Raw genomic sequence first — 18040 nt, 5'->3', positions numbered from 1 at the left:
ACCCTGGTCCCGGGCCAGACCTCTGCATCAGGGTCTGCCGCTCTAACCATTGAAATAGCAAAAAAGGGGGGTTTGGTCCAAGAGGGAAGGAGGGGAGTAGGACCACAGAATGAGTAAATAGGAAAATTTACCTACACCTCCATTCATTTAAGATCGGATTTCCGATCAAGACAAAAAGATGGACAAAATTAATTAATTGATTTTTACCTCTTTATTTTGATTTTATTTTCGTGGAAAAAAGGGGAATTCAATTTTTTAAAGCCAGAACTCGAAACGCGTCGGCTATGTGAGATTCAAGTCTTTACTAGACGTTGGACACCTAAAGTATCAGGATTAGTTGCTCTTTGGGTGTTAGGAATTTTTCTCGAGCTGTTTGATTTAATTCGCAATGTAACGAGATTAAGTATATATGCACACAAATAGTTTGTAAACAGCTTTTTTTGACATGTTCAATAATTTGGAATGTATTGACGTATTGAATTTCTGTATGTGTTTAAATGTATTGTCAATATGTGTAGAGATTTATGTATAGTATGAAATAATTAATTTTTGTGTTATTTTGGTTTGGATTAATGTGACATTTTGTTTGGTTGATGATGTGTTCCTAGTATGGCCTAACAAAAAAATTGTATTCCCCTTTTTTCCACGAAAATAAAATCAAAATAAAGAGGCAAAAATCATTGCCAAGATAGACACAATTAATGTTGTCCATCTTTTTGTCTTGATCGGAAATCCGATCTTAAATGAATGGAGGTGTGGGTAAATTTTCCTATTTACTGACTCTAACCATTGAGCCACACTTCTCCACTAGACAATCTAACCATGTTTTAGGGGAGTGAGCACAAGCAATTTAGCACTGATTAATAGTGGTAAAGTGCACAGAGTCCTAATGCCAACAAAATCAAATTCAGGAATAATTTCGGGGTAAAAAGCAAAATGTTTGGGGGTGACCCTGCAGTGAGGGCAAGGTCCAACAGGGGGGTCACCAAGGGTATTACCCGCTAGCTAATATATGTATATGATGTATATATTTGTAATTTAATCTGTAGTATTTAGTAGTGTTTGTATAATAAAGGATGCCTCAAATACTGCTTGCACGTCATCCAGACGTGGATGTAAAATGCTTAACTGACAAAATTCCAGTTATTTTATTTTTTTTAAACAATAAGAAATAGTACAAGCCTGGATCAATGACACGAACATCGAAGACTTCAATCCTTAGCTCACACTGGATGTCAAGTCAATTGGATATGTCCTGGACACTAATCTCACCCTCAAGGAACACATTGCCAAAACTACAAAGATAACCTGGTACTAGGTGTCTCACATCAAAAACAAAAATTGCTTCTTCCAGAACGTGATATCATGATTGCTGTTTACACCCTTTTACTTTTGCATCTGGAGGGCGGTAATGTCCTGCTCCATGGCCTTCCCAGTCCACACTGGCATCATTTAAAGGAATCCTAAACGTTGAAGCAAGCCTTCCAGGGCCTGAAGAAATATGATCACATCAACCCCATCCTGGGGTTTGCTGCCCTTGCCAGCCTGCCCCATCTTCAAAACTGGCTGCATCATTTACAAAGGACTATCATGACCTGCACCCACTCATCTTTCATAGAATCTCACTATCTCTGTTGATGTTCAACACCATCAAACTGCAGAAAAAGAAGTTAAAAAAACACAAGGCAGCTGGCTTTTTCCATCTATGCACCCAGGATATGGAACAATATTCCTGTATTCTTTAGGACATCTCCATCACTGCCATAATTTAGGAAAAAGTTGAAGATAGGCCTCTTTAGAGAACATTACAATACATTAACAGTCTACAAACCAGTCACTCTCCTATCCCTCATTCACTTTATGCTTAGCTTTGATCATATACAGAGCTACATTACTTTGGCCTGGTTTGCATTATAAAAATACCATATAACAAAACATAATTTCTAATAGGTTTCCACGAACAGAGGCAAGAGTTGTATGAGTTGGTATTAGGCTCCATTGATAAAATGGCAGTAAAGAAATGCAAATGCAGAGGCAACCTTTCCTGTACTATGTTGCCAGAATCTATCACACCACCCCCCTGCTATTCGGGGTGGCCCAATCACATCTGCATTTCCCAAAGGAGATAAAGGACATTTCTTTGAAGAAAACCTATCCATCATCAATAAGTGCCAACAAGCTCTGATTCTGAGCAGATGTTACTATGTCATCCTCTGCTTGCTTTATTTACATGAATCATCTTCCAACCTTCTTTTAAAGGGTGCATCATTGATCCCCTGAGAGGTGTACAGAATGCATATCACAGCTCACTGTTGAGGCTTGGTTTCAGTCAAAAATGTATGCATATAAAAAGCTGCTTTAGGCTAAACACAGGTGTCCGCTCAAAAATGTTCAGGGGATGGTCTAACAGTTGTTTTCTCCTATCTGTGTCTAATCTCCTTGTCTGTAGTGATTTTCAATTAATAAACATATTTTAAATGATTACAATAAATAAATGATAAATAAATCAATAAGATCATGGGACTCACCTTTACTTCCGATGTGATACCACCACCAATCTTGATTTCCTGCTTAGCCACTTGGATTCGCAGTGGGCGGAGCCAATTAGTGTCAGAGTCTGGCTTCTTTTTGCTGATGTCCACCTCAAGGAAATCTGATTTATCAGGGCAGGTTTTGAGCAGGGTGTAGGAATACTCCAGCGGGAAGCTGAATGTTGTGTCATCAAAGGTGTGCAAGACCTGGGTTTGGCTCACCAGGCATATGCTTTCCCTCTTTGGGTAGCAGCCCTGATATCCATTTTCCACTGAGCAAATCTCACCCTCACGGCAGGTGGTGTTGAAGCATGTGATGTCACCACCATCCTCACACCAGCATTGGATACTGCAGTCCGCTGAGGCCCAGAAGGAGTCTCCCACTACATAGTACCTCCCGTCCATGTCACAGCCACAACTGTGCAGTGGGACACATTGGTCGGTGCTTAGAACGTATCCTTCATTGCACTCACAGCCTTCAGTGCAAGGAGAGCTACACATGAGTGGCGCCGTGAGATCAGAACAAGTGGCAGGGCAGCTACTCGTGCAAACTGAATACTGACTAAATTGAGGGCACCGTACAGCTGCAGCTGCAAAAGAGGAGAAAAGTGTGTTTTTTATCAAACAGCATATTTTAATTTTCTATTAAAGACCACTTTTATACACACACACACACACACACACACACACAACACACATATATATATATGACTGTCCCCTTTTTTGCACTCTCAGTGAAAGAAAAATAAAGAAAACTTGTTCCATGGTTGTGGTGGTGCTTTACTTTGGAGAAGTGAAATTGCAGGAGTTCTTGTTACACCCAGGTTTGGTGCAGTTGATTTTATTGAAACACACCACCAGTCGCCATGACGCCTTTCGGAAGATCCCTGCCTTAATCACATATATATATACATACACGTAAATATATATGTGTGTATGTATGTATAGATGTATATATTGCATATATCTGATGTCAACCTCCGCCACAGGAAATTCAGAACTTCAGGGGTTGGTTTCCCATGCCCCTTGTCCCTCTCCTTGGCAGTTGTCTAGGTCATTGTCCCAGGCTCAGGATGCCCTTGACTCCCTTCGTGGGCAGACATGGACCATGTGGTCATACAGACCCACTCAGGCAATCCCATCATCTACAAGTGTGACCTGGCTCTGCCTCCCTTCAGGCAGTATTCTCCAGGTCATTGCCTTGCAAACAATCAACAGGTATGCTAGGACTCACAGCAACTTTCAGAGAACCAGAAACCCCCCCTCAAGTCAAAGGGAACCAGAGCCACCAGTAGATGGCTCTCTCGATTGTCAGTGACTATGACTTAGTGGAATGCAGTTGGTAGGACACAGACACCAGATGACACTTGACAGCAGTTATTTTGGCTCCTGTGTCTCACAGAGCCTCCACCCTTTGCCCATTAAAGGTGACCTACTGTGTTTACTTTAAAGTATGCGCAGGCATGTTGACTTTAGGCACCATTGCCTTATTCCCCAGGGAAACTAGGGGCACCTCTGTCTGTCCCCCAAAGCTAACTGGGACTACCCCATCCTCGAGCACTACACTCCCTAACCGAGGTGTCTGCCCGCCGGTGGCATGCTGTGCCCTCTTGGGACATTTGGAATCGGTCTTGGAGTACCCATACTTGAAGCATTCAGTACATTGGGGTGCAAACCTCACTGTCTTATGATCATATAATCCCTTCTTCTTAGAATCAGACTGGGACAAGTTACCACAACTCCCTTGAGAATTATTTGGGGGGACTTTTGAGAACTCCTGAGTTTTTCTCCCCCTTCTTCCTTCTATTGGGCATCCTGGCCGCCTTTGTGATAGTCTTCCCTAGATACCTTTTTGGACACTGTGGTGGTAGCAAAGATGACCACCTCCTCATCGAGCTTCCTGGGGTCAGTCAGCTTACTGTCAACTCGGTGTAGGCACAACTCTGTAAAACAGATATTATGCATGTGCTCTCTCAAGATTCAATTGTACAACCCAACATAATCATTTACGTAGCTGACCCAAACCCAACCATTCAGTGCCTTGCTGGAGTAGTCCACACATTTTCCCAGGATTGTTTGGGGATCCTTCTCATGGGTCAGCCCAAATTCGGCAATTAAAATGGCTTTCATAGGGGTATACTTAGTTTGGCCCCGATCTCTAGTGTAGAAAATGTGTCCCTCCTCACAGTAGGCATGTGTTTCTAAAGATCCCCCCCCCCTACAGTGCTCCTCAGGAACCTGTACGCTTTTTATTGCAACTTCATAAGCAGAAAAACACGTATTAATGTCATCTCTCACCACAATACCGGGTACTAAATCCTTGGGTATGAGAACTGTTTTGTCTCCTGCAAATTCTGTAGGTATGCTTCCACCATCACTGCTGGAATCTGCTTACCTAGTGTGATGTCCAGCTCTTTTAGACTCAGTTCATGAGTCAGTAAGACTTTCTTTCCTGCTAAGGCACTCTCCTTCGGCCTTCTTTTCCCCCAAGGCCCTTTCAGACTTTTTCTCCTCCATGGCTAGTTTCTTTTTCTCCATTTTTAATTTGGCCGGCTGCAGCTTGAATGCTCTCTCCTCCCACCTCTCCTTCAGTTCCTCTGGGGATAGGCTGTGGAAGGTGTCACAGCTCTCTGCTCTGACATCGTGATACAATTCAGGGTTTTCACCCCCAGACATTGCAGGCAGTTCCTCAGAAGATACATTCTCTGACTCCCTCCCTCAATCCATCATACTCAGCTGCATGGCTGTCCTCCTGTGAGCATGATTCTGCCCAGTCCCTCAGCGGCTTTCATAATTCCACCTTATTGGTGGCACTCTTGGCAGGAAGCCCATTCTCTTTACAAAAGTCTTTGAGCTGGACTAGTTGTAGAACCAGCAGCCACAGACATGATTTTGGAGAAAAATCTAAATACAATTAGGGAGAATTTCAAATTCAAATTGGTCTTGGATGTGGATGGGTAGAGTACACCACGTTGCTCTATGGCACTGTACAAACACAAGTCCTATCCTCACCGCTGATCACCAATGTTAGAAATTAGGTTGTAGGTTGACTAGCGTATGAGCCCAAGTCAGGCACCAACCACAATCCTAATCTGGTTAAAAAGCAGGCACACCCTAAAGTAACAGGTGCTCACCCTCTGGTAACTGGGCATAGACAAGACAGGCTTAGCTTAGAGACAATGTGTAAAGTATTTGTGGAACACATCAACAGTTAAACAGTGAAAACACCACACAAAAAGGTTCCACCCAATTTAGAAAAGTAGAACTCAATTTAATAAATAAAACAAGACCAAAATGACAAACAACCAAAATGGCAAACATCCAATCAGTAGAACTTGAAATGTTTAATAGCTCTTAGAAGCAATAAGCGCTTACTTGGGATAGCTGGTCGCGATGGACCGGGAGAAAGTCAAAAGTTCAGGCTGACTGATATGTAATGCGGTACAGATACATGGACCAAGTGAGGCCTGCTGAACAAAAGTACCTTGATCCGGGATGCGTTGACATTGAAGATGCGGGGTGCAGCCGAAGCGATTTGTCTGTGTCAATTGGCACAACAGGGGTGATGTGCCAGTCCTGATCCGCGCAATAGCAACGATGCATCAGCTCCAATGAGCACAGAGGTGCGATGGGGAGAATCTGTGTTGTCGTTGTGGATGCCTTCAACTGAGATGCAGATAACTTGCGCAGTGGACGTTCTGAAAGTGATACATCAGGGCTGATCCACACAGTAGAGGCGATGCACCTGTTCGGGTCTTGCAACAGGAGTGATGCACAGGCTCCAATCCATGCAACAGGAGCGATGCGTCGGTTTTGATCCACACAACAGGGGTGATGTGCCGGTTCTGTTCCAAACAAGGGCGCCGATGAGCCGGTTTGACAGAGGATGCGTGGGTTTTGCTGAAGCAGCATCTTAGGCCTCACTTTCAAGGGTCCAGGACTTGGGTGGCACCACTTGGCAGGACAGACTTACAGATGGCAGAGTTCAGGTGCAGAGCAGGTAATGTAGAAGTGTTTTATGTCCCTGAAACTTCATATCAGGTGGCCAGTAAGCTAGCCCTCGCAGTCAATCTGAGTTGAAGTGATGCAGGTCAAATCCTTCTCCCCAGGATGGGGAAAAGCAGGCAGAAGGATAACACAGAAAAGCAACGGTCCAGCAGAAGGGCAGTCCTTCAAAAGCACAGCAGTCCTTCTTCATGGGAGGTCTGTGAAGCATGTCCAGAAGTGTACTGAACTGGTGGTGTCTGAGGTCCAGTACTTATGCCACGTGGTGCCTTTGAAGTGCACAGAGGTCCTCTCTTCCTGCCCTGGCTCCAGACTCACTACAGGGAGGTATTCACCCCTTTGTGTAGTGACAGGGCACAGCCATTCAGGTGTAATCAAGGCTAGGTCAAGAGGCTGGGTCAAGCTCCTCCCTTCCATCCACCCAGGATGGTCCATCATGTCACAGCTAAGCTCTCATTGTGTGTGGCTGTTTAGGGGGATTACACAAAGCCCAGGTGTCACCCTCCCCAGATGTGTATCAGAGACAGGCAGCAGGCACCAAGTGGCTAGAGAAAATGCCAACTTTGTAAAAGTAAAAAAACAAATGATGGATAGGATGGTGAACAATGTAAACACTCACCCTAGTCACAACATTCTGGGTTTAATCCATCATTGTTTTGCTCACCACACCACCCCAGTTTGGACCCAGCCATATGCAAATCAGTCTTGACCCTATTCCTCATAGGAACTAGGAAGAGTCCAGCCCAAACTGCCAAGCCAGGTCCTCCCTGGACCGAAAATAGGCATCCTGGGACCAGTTTCGGGGCATCACCCCTCCTCAACCAGGCTGTCCATCAATTTTTCTTTTTGCATTTGTTGCCCAGAGTGGGACTGGTATGCCCAGACAGGGGTCCCGTGCTCACCATGACACTGTAGTCAAACTAGCCTGGCTGATGAGGGGTGAAACCCCAAAACCGGTCCCAGGATAATTGTTTCCGGTGCAGGGAGGACCTGGCCTGACAGTTCGGGCTGGGGTGAAGACTGTTTTGCATGTGGCTGGTTTTAAACTGGAATGGCATGGTGACCAAAAAAAGATGGATTTAGGCCCAGATCTTGGTACTGGGGTGATTGTTTGACATTTTTTTTTTTTACATTTGTTTTTATTGCAGAATTAGAAACCATTGCATACAATTACTCAACCAGTACACTCATGGTGTCCCCCCGCATCAATCGTAAGAGCGTAGATCATACACAGCCATTCAGCCCGCATCCCGGAGGCCGGGCGGCACAGCATCCCAGTTAGTAGCAAGACATCATGGTGAGCGTCCCTGAGGGACAATGGTCGAAATCTCTTTACGTATCTGCATTTTACCCCCCCAACCCCTAACCTGTCCCCAACATCAGCCATCCTAGTCTGACATTCCAGTGCTACAGAGCCGCTGCAGTCCCATTCCCCGTTCCCTATGAGGGCCTCATCATGTCCGTCCCATGCGCCCCTGCCGCCTCCCGCTATCCACCCACGCTCCACAGACCCAGTAAGCAGTCCCAATCCAGAATCGCTGCCGTATCCAAGCTGCCTCCCGGCTCCTAGCCCACCCCTCAACATCCCCTAAACAACCCCTAGTCCCACCCCCCCAGCAATCGCTAATGGTGTGTGCCATGTTCCCGACTCTTGCATGGGTCCCGCTACAGATCCGCTGAAACCTCCGTACTCGTAAGCCTCGCGGTGTCCTCGAGGCCTATCCATTCAGTCCTCATCCTCCACCAATGAATCACGCAGAGCCTGCACTATCAGTTCCCATGCACGCGCTGATTCTAAGTTCTTTTCATTATCAAGCTTGACAGCCTGCCTCATTCGGAGCACACTCTCGCATTCGGACCACCTCAGCAAGTCATTCGTCCACCTCCTCACAGACGGTCCCTCCCTGGACTTCCAGTGCCAGGTAATCTCTCTCTGCGCCAGTATCAGCCCTAGGTCAATAAACTTACTTGTCACCTTAGTGTGTTTGGTGTGTGGGAACCAGAGCAACAAGCACGCCGCCATATCAAACTCCACCTCCCTGTCGGTCACTGCATTGAGAAGTTCCCCTACCTCCGCCCAGTAAGCCTCTAATTTCGGACAGCCCCAGAACAGGTGATCCATATCCGCCTCTGACGCCAAGCACCTCGGGCACCGCGCTTCCTGCACCTGGAAGTATCGTTTGATCTTCTCCGGAGTCAAGTAGGCCCTATGTAACACAAAGAAATGCACCTGCTGGAAGCGCGCGTTCCTCGTGCCCTTCCACATACGCTTAAGAATATGGCTCCACACCGTGTCCGGAATGGGCCTACCTATGCTCGCCTCCCATTTCGCTTTCAGCCTCAGGAGCGGTTCCAGCCCCTCATGCAGCATCCTATTATGGAGGCAGGTCACCGCCTTAAAGGTGCCAGCGGCCATCACTACGTACTGGCATGCCCTAGTCGTGTCCGGTTCGATGAGCCCCCCTCTCCAGTGCTTCTGAATGGCCGCCACCACGGCCGCATGCAAGAGGAAGCTCCCCTCCGGCAGCTCAAACTGTTCCTGTAGTACCCCGAAGGGCACCAAGGTCCCATCAACATACAGGTCCACTACCACTTGCAGTCCCGACTCCTCCCATTCCGACAGTGGGGACCAATCGCCCCCATGCGGCAGTGCTGTCAACATGCCTATAGGTATCTCCGGTGCATACGGTCGGGTCGCCTTCGCCCTCCTCAGACTCCTCTGCCAGCATAACCTGAGCGTCCGCTCCTCCATAGTGAGGCCTCGCAACTCCAGTTTCTGCTGCATAACGATAAAGGCAAGGACATGGCGTTGTATCCCCAACTCTCGGTCTCACTCCGGCCCTCTGAACACCCTAGCCACATGCTGTGTAAGAACCTGAAGCTGCGCCGCCAAGTAATACAACTCAAATTCAGGGACGGCCATTCCCCCCTCGATCTTGGGGTGAAGCAACGTGTTCAGTGCCACTCTACGGCGGCCATGCCCCCAAAGGAAGTCAATAACCATCGTCCGCAAGTCCCTAAAGATCCTCTGAGGAATCCAAATGGGCAGCGTTCGAAAATAATACAGGAGTCGTGGAAGCGCTACCATTTTCAACAGAGCAATCCTACCTAACACCGTCAGGGGAAGGGACGCCCAAAAGGACATACAACCTCTCAGCGCCCGTACGCACCGTCCAATATTGCCCTCTAATAGGTCCGCGGCCTCGTGGTAGATGCGGACTCCTAAATAAGTAAAGCAAGATGGCTCCCAGACCACCCCCAAGTCACGTGCGGGGCAGGGCGCATCCGCTCGAAGCGGAAAGACACAGGTCTTCGCCCAGTTAACCCTGAGGCCCGACAGCCGGCCAAACTCAGACAGCATTTCCATCGCCCCTTCCAGAGCCCGTTCCGTGTCCTCCATATATAGCAGCAGGTCATCCGGGTACAGTGAGATGTGGTGCAGCTGCCCACCGCTTGCAATCCCTGCATACCCGTCTCCTGACCTGGCACGCACCGCCAAGGGTTCCATCGCCAGTGCGAACAAAAGAGGGGAAAGGGAGCACCCCTGTCGCGTTCCCCTTCCAACTGGATAAGCAGCGGACACCAAATTGCCCAGGCGTACTCGCGCCGTTGCCGAGGAGTACAGCACCTTCGTCCACCTGCGGAACCCTTCACCAATACCAAACCTCACTAGCACTTCATCCAGATAGACCCATTCCAAACTATCAAAAGCCTTCTCAATGTCTACAGACAACACCGCCTGGGCACCGTCCGTATCCATAGTACCATCCAGTATCCCAACCAGGCGACGAATATTTGACGCCGTGCTCCTCGTGGGGATAAACCCCGCCTGGTCCCTGTGCACAAGGCCAGTCATGTGTGGGGCCAACCTGGTGGCCAAGATCCGGCTCAATATCTTGTAGTCCACCGTCAGCATGGACAATGGCCTGTAGGACCTCACATCTGTCGCTTCCCTGCCGGGTTTTAGCAACGGCACTATCAGTGCTTCCCTCATTGATCCGGGCAGACCCCCCAACCTGTAAGCCTCCGTATACACCTCCAGCAGTCTGGGCGCCAAACCATCAACGTACTTCTGGTAGAACTCTATCGGTAGGCCATCCACACCGGGCATTTTATTCCGCGCCATGTGCTTAATGGCCGTCCTGATCTCAGCCAGCGTGATAGGCCCACCTAAGTCTTTTGCATCATCATCGTCAAGGACCTGAAGCTGCCTTGACTCCAGATACGCCGCGATTTCGTGGGCCTCTACTCCCAACTGACTCTCGTACAGCTCTGCATAATAGGCCCGAAAGCACTCCAGCACCGCCGATTGGGAATACACCGTCTCCCCCAGTGCATTTTTGATGCTTAGGACCGGGCAGCCTCTAAGTTCAGGATTAGCAAGCCTGGCCAGGAGCGTACCCACCTTATCCCTTTCGGCATGCACTCTAATGGCGTATTGTCTGTAGTCATAGCTCCGTAACCGTTCCGTTTCGGTGGCCACCACCTCCTTTGCCTCCAGCAACCGGGCCTGCAATTCCGGTCGGTCCGGCCTACGCTGCTCCAGTTCCCTCAATTTCTCCTCCGCACTGGCAAGCGCATTCAGCACCGACAATCGAGCATTCGAAAACCTACCCAAGCATACACCTCTCACCACCACTTTCATCGCATCCCATTCAGTGGACCTGCATGTAGCTGTACCCTCATTCTCACTAAAATACTGATCAATGCCCTGTTGGACTGCATCACTGAACACCGAGTCCTCCAGCGTGTCGGGCCGGAGCCGCCATGTTGGAATCGCGGAACGCTCCCGCTGCCATTGGACATGCACCAGCAGAGGATTGTGATCCGAGATGGTTCTGGCCAGATACTCCGTATGAGAGACCAATGGGGCCAGGGACCCGCTACACAGTACCGAATCAATTCTAACATGTAGAGCATGGAGTGCCGAGAAAAAGGAGTAGTCCCTAACATCCCAGTGTTGTTCCCGCCATACATCCAACAGCCCCCACCTATCTTGCCAATCCTTCCTATGCATGGCCAGCTTACGTACCGGGGAGTCAACGAGGGGAGGGTGAGATCTGTCTAAGGCCACATCCGTGATTGAATTAAAGTCCCCCCCCAATATCACAGGGCCCGCTAGGAAGGAGGCCAAGGACCAGGATAAACCATCAAAAAAGCGGGCCTGATCAACATTTGGAGCATATACACAGCTGAGAACCACATCCCGACCATATAACCTCCCCTCCACCGCCACATATCTGCCCTCGGGATCCACCAATTGATTCAGCACCTGAAACGGTATCCCTGCTCTCACCCATATCAGTACCCCTCTAGCAAACGCTGAGTAAGTGGTGCCAAAAACCTGACCCCGCCATCTCTTCTGTAGTGCGGTGCATTCCTGTTTCGTCAAATGAGTCTCCTGCAACATGGCAACCTGAACCCCCCTCCTCACCAAATACGCATGCACTTTGTGGCGTTTGACCATAGTTCGCAGCCCTCGGACATTCCACGTAAGGCATTTCAAGTTAGGTAACGTCCCCATACCAGCATAGAGCGATCCAGTTCAAATGCAGCCAGTCAATGCCCACACCATAGCAGTTGCCCCCCCGAAACAAACTATTGAAAAGAAAACTCCCCGAACCCCACTCCCCAGGACAGAGCCCACAAACCCGGTGTCAGCCCCGATCCAAACCTTAAACCAAACACACATCCGACTAATCAGTGGTCGCCACCACAGAAGGCCTTAAGGGCCCTGGGGGGGTGAGTTATCGCCGACCCCGGCAAGCGGAGTCCGCGCCCCGCGCTCTCCATCCCGCCATGCCAACGCGGCACCCTGCCCGGCGACCCACCCAGCTCCAACAGGATGCCACCCTACCAAAAACCGTGTCCAAGTCCCAATGAAGAATCAGCCATGAAAAATCTCATCAGACGTCTGGGGGGTGACCACCGGCCCCTTCGAGCTCTCCGCCTCCGAAAGTTCCTCTCCGGTCCTGCCGCCGTCGTCGCCAGAGTCCGTCGCTGCCAGTTCACTCTCCGGCTGCGATCTCGTAATGGCCGCCGTCGCCGCAAGCGCCTCTCTCTTGTCTGCAGCCATTTGGGCCTCCCGTTTCTCTCGCTGACGCCTAGTGCGGGAGCGGATCCTTTGGGACTGCCGGACCTGAGGCGGATTAGGCCGATCTCGCCGACTTTTGTGATTCCTGTCCGTACCAGCTCGGTACGATTCCAACCACAGCCATGCTTCCTCCGGGGTCTGAAAAAAGTGTGTGGCCCCATCCAGGATTATCCGCAGCTTGGCCGGGAAGAACAAGGAGTACTGGATGCCCTCCTCCCTCAGTTCCTTTTTCACTGCCAGAAATGACGCCCTATTCTTCTGGACCGCCTGAGTGTAGTCCGGGAAGATCGTGACCCTGCTGTTTTCCACCTCATATGGGCCCGAAGCCCGAGCTCTCTGGATTAGGAGGTCCCGGTCCTTATAATGAAGGAGCCTCACCACCATCGGTCTGGGGGGGCGGCCAAGCGCTGGCGGGCGAGCCGGTACCCTGTGAGCTCGTTCCAATGTAAAGAAGGAAGTAAGTCCCTCCGGCGCCACCACAGTCCAGAACCATTCCTCCATGTAGGCCACCGCATCCTCCCCCTCAATTCGTTCCGGCAGGCCTACGACCCGCACGTTGTTCCTTCTGTTGCGGCTTTCGGCATCCTCCGCTCGTCGTTCCAACATGTCCAGCCGGGTCAGGATGTCCGTTATCTTGTGTTCCGCTGTCACCACCGCCGGTTTCAGGTCCAATAAGAGCTGTTCATGGTCCTTTACCTTATCCGCCAACTTGGCATGATCCGCTCGCAGGAGCCCCCGCCCCGTAGCGACCTGCGCAATGTCCTGCTGCAATGCCTCCTTGGTCGAGGTGATAGCATCCAGTATGGCATCCAAGCGCCGATGTAGCCTCTGCTCCTGGTCCATCATCGGCGGGGGGGCCTCGCCAACCTGGGATAGTGCGGCCACGTCCTCCTGGCCCTGCTCCATGGTGGTCGCTCCCCCTGCAGCCGCCATCTTAGGTTGCTCCGTCGCCTCTACACAGGCAGAGGGCCTCGCCAAGTCCCAACAACCACTGTCCAGTGGGACGTGCGTCTCAGCAATGATCGCGACAGAGTGCCACCACAATGCCCGCAACTCCAAGGATCAGAAGGACCAGCGCCATCCGCCTCACTGCCACCAGATCCGGGGGGAGGGGGGGGAGGGAGAAGGAGTAGAGACGAGCAGTCGCCCCCAATACCCCGATCAAATGCCGGGCACCAAACTCCCCACCTTCAGGGCCGCATCCACAGCCCCCACAACTCTGATCTCGTAGAAGCGGGCCACCCCGCCAGTCGATGCCAATTCCGCTCAGTTTCGGTTTCCGAGGCCATCGACCCGCGCCGCCGCCATTTTCTTCACACTCCAGGCAACACCTCGGCCGTCGTCTTACGGGGTCTCCACGGGGCCAGCGAACCCCAAAGTGCTTTCCGCCGCTCCCCAGTGGCTCCCCAACTCTTCGTAGGCCAGTCACACCGACCAGGGGTCGCTCTGGGTGCTGATTTCAGGAGAATTAGCGGGACCCTGCGCGGAGCTGCAAGCTCACGCCGCCATCCCGATCGGCGTCCAAGCCACGCCCCCGATTGTTTGACATTGTTCAACATTCTGTCCATCAATTGATCTTTTTGCAGCTTTCTAAAAGTGGCATTTTCAGAATTGCAATTAAACTCTGACTTCACCATAAATTTGAATTTTAAATTAGGATTCCAAACACATCAAACTTGGAAAGTCTATCTCTTCACAATTGGGAATTACCCGTATAAAATGTAATAAGGTAATCATCATGTTATCCTATGGGAGAGATAGGCCTTGCAGTAATGACAAATTAATTTTAGAGTTTTTCACAACCAGTACATGTAAAACTTAAAAGTACATGCCCTACCTTTTAAATACATTGCACTCTGCCCTCTGGGTTGTCCAGGGCCTACCTTAGGGATGACTAATATATATATAAAATGTGAGGTTTAGGCCTGGCAAGAGATGTATCTTGTCAGGTTGAAATGGCAGTGTAAACTGTACACCCAGGATGTGTATTGGCTGGCCTGAGCCATGGTTAGAGGGCTACTTGAGTGGATGGCACAATGAATGCTGCAGGCCCTCCAGTAGAATTTAATTTAAAGGGCCTGGGCACATTTAGTGCACTTTACTAGAGACTTATAAGTAAATTAAATATGTCAATTGATGGTGAGACAATATTTTTATGTTTAGGGGAGACAGCACAGCACTTTAGCAATGATTAGCAGTGGTAAAGTGCACAAAGTCATAAAGCCAGCAAAAACAAGGTAAAAAAAGTAGAGGAGGTAGGCAAAATGTTGAAGGGAAGACCACCCTATGGCTGTGAAATCTAACACTCATGATCACAGAAGAGTCTACTTCACAAGGACTAAAATTGAGAACATTTTATATTGCTCCTTTATTGATATTTACAGAAAAAGCAACATAGCACATAATTTTGCCCAAAACAAGGAGCAATCTGTATTTTTGCCTCTAATTTGTCAACTTGCTGACGGAAATAATGTTACTTAAAATATAACACTTTTCATATTTGATATGCGTTGTACAATGACTTTGACACCTGCTGCATTAAACAAGAAGATAAAACAGCAAAATGAATGTTCCTTCTTTGTGCAGCGTTGCTAAATGTTATACGGGAACGAAAATAGGAGTAAACCTGTTAACCCAGCTGAGATCGGGTAAGTATTACAGCAAAAGAACAATTTCTCAATCAGTATATCAAGCAGGGGGGCTGTTCAAAGTGTGTATCAATCATATAGCACAGGAAAAGGCCAAGGGATACCAAGTAGGAGTTGAAGGGTTGTTATTTGTATATAGAAGCACAAAATACAACTAAATTACAGTAACCATAACAACCAGATGTGCACTGGGAGTGTTGTGGTTCAGACATCAATGATGCTTGTTTCCGGTCCAGGGAAGACATCGCTGGACTGTTCCCATGAGGCATAGGGTAGGACTGATTTGCATATGGCCATGTCTGAATTGGGGTGGTGGAGTGAGCTAAAGAATGGTGATGGACTAAACCCAGATCAGTTGACTGGGGGTGAGTGTTTGATTTGCTCAAGCGCTCCGTCCATCATCCCCTTTGGTATCGCGTGAAGTAAGGAGGCCAGTATTGAGCGGCGCCGTGGTCTTACCCATTGAAGAAGGTCCTACGTGAAAAGCCAGGAGCGTGCGGAAGGGTAGGCAACGCTCTGAAAGGAAGGTAGAAGAGGCGGGCGTGGTTAGACCGGAGAGTAGACTAGTAGAATGTCGTGAGCTCCTAAAGGCTAAACGGTGCCCCGATCTTACCTGGTAAGTTATTTACATGGCAGAAGGGTGTTTAGTCCGGCAGTTGCTTGTGGTCAGATGAGTTGTAGACCAGAGTGTCGGGATTAGTCTGGGGGCAGGGGGGACGAGTGAAGCATCTCAAACGTGATGCTTGGCATATCCAAGATATGTAGAGGCCAGCAGTGTCACGTGAGAGTGCTTCGACCGGGTCACGCACGAATGCTGGTGGAGGAAATTAGAACGTGAAGGCAGGTATCAGGTGCCCCAGGGGGACGGGAAAGAATAGAAACAGCACAGGAAAGATGGTCATCTAGGAATAGGCACCCAGAATTGGTGAAATTGAATACATATTTACAGGTAATAAATTACAGTTAGGAACAACAAATAGCAAAACATAACATATAGGCTGTGATGCAATTATGCTACTGAGTCTACTAGGATATATAGTCAAGGGAAAAAGGCATGAGGAATTACAAGTGCAAGAGTAATTAAGGTATCTCAGGTAAGGAAGTTAAAAACAGGCGAATAAACATAATATTTCTGGCGGGTAATGCAAACCAGGGTAATAGGTGATCTCAAGTACAGTCATCAAAATGCTTGAATCATGACAGGGGGAACAATTAGTGACATATCTTGCGAACGATGGGCTTGTGTATTTAGATCAACTGTGGTGACATGTATTACATTGTTAATGTGAGGGAAGAGACATACAAATAAATTAAGCACCTGATGCAAAAAATAAATATTTAGACATTTAGGGCCAGATTTAGGTAATCCCCGATTACCGATTCTTAAATACCGAATCATACGGATTCGGTATTTAAGAACTGGCAATCGGGATGTAGGTATATTTACCGAATCAATTACCGAATCGGTAAGATTCGGTAATTACCGTATCGGTATGGTAAAATTACAGAATTTACAAGGGGGACAGGGTGTCACTTTGACACCCTGTTGAACCCCTGATTCTGGCTTGTGTGCAATGTGACACACATACATGCCCTTAGGGCATGTATGTGTGCCACATGGCACAGGTGTACATGCACAGATGTGCATGTACACAGGAATTTTTTATTTATCATGAGATAGTATTTCATGGTAAATAACAAATTCTTAAGGGCCTGTGGCACTATTTTAAGTGCCACCTACATCTGGAATTACCGATTCGGTAAATATACTGAGACGGTATTTTAACGAATCTGTAAATTTACCGAATCGGTAAATTTACAGATTCGGTAAAATTCGGGCCCCCTACATCTCGAAAACCAATTACCGGTCGGTAACGGCCGAAATCGGCCGTCACCGACCGGTAATTGGCGACCTACATCTGGCCCTAGATGTTAAAATTTGTACAGATGAGATGTTATCAGATGGAATGCATGCACGAGAATGGAATCCAGAAACAACTGTCGCAATCTATTGTCATGGAGGCAGAATGAGGGTTCTATGTTGTAGAAATCACTATGTTCCACTCATCAAGTGAGTTGAGGCCCTGGGCTACAGAGTTGCAGCGTGTGATCCATCTACACTCACTTGTTCAGTAGGAGTTGGAGGTTGCCGCCACGGATGGGTAGTAGTGGACGGTCAATGACCTGCCATGTCATGTTTGTTTCAGAATGATTGTTTTCTTTATAGTGTGTTACCAGGGGTGCAGTAGTAACATTGCATCTGATGCGACTCTTGCATTGGGAAATGCATTGCTTCACCATCTGGGTAGTATGACCGATGCAAAGTAAATTGCAAAAGCAACGGATTGCATAGATGACATTGTTGGTGCGACAGTTGGAGAATTGTTTGAGTTGGTAGGTGCGTTCCGTGGTGACAAATAACTTGGTGTTACTGGTAAGGTCACAAACATTACAATTCTGGCATTGGAAATGGCCTATGATGGGTGGGAGACCCCACATGGCTGTCACAGAACGGTCAACCTTGTCTTTAGAAGGCCATTTAATGGCATGGACCAATTTGTCCGAAAGAATATCCCCTCTTTTGTAGGAGAGTAAAGGGTGTTCTGAGAAATGTGAGAAGGTACGGAGCAATGTTCAGTGTCTTTTGATCATATTATACAACATTGTATAAGCATGTATTCCAGAAACCACTTTTGATCTAGCTTTCATTATTCAAGCAGCAACAATGTTGCAAAATGATCTAGTTGGATCTTTGCCCTAAT

The 18040-nt window shown here is 48.4% G+C and overlaps 1 protein-coding gene across 1 annotated transcript in view; it reads right to left on the bottom strand.

The window, feature by feature from the left end:
- TECTA (tectorin alpha) overlaps positions 1–18040 on the bottom strand; it is a 293627-nt gene that overhangs the window by 247982 nt on the left and 27605 nt on the right. The window contains exon 7 of the mRNA XM_086954233.1: positions 2529–3121. Coding sequence (XP_086810359.1) covers positions 2529–3121 — 593 coding nt within the window. The remainder of the gene's footprint in view (positions 1–2528; positions 3122–18040) is intronic.

The sequence above is a fragment of the Lissotriton vulgaris genome, chromosome 2_1 (assembly GCF_964263255.1).
Source record: "Lissotriton vulgaris chromosome 2_1, aLisVul1.2, whole genome shotgun sequence".
Taxonomy (NCBI): Eukaryota; Metazoa; Chordata; class Amphibia; order Caudata; family Salamandridae; genus Lissotriton; species Lissotriton vulgaris.
The sequence above is the reverse complement of the archived record's forward strand: the minus strand, read 5'-3'. Positions and strand labels throughout refer to the sequence as shown.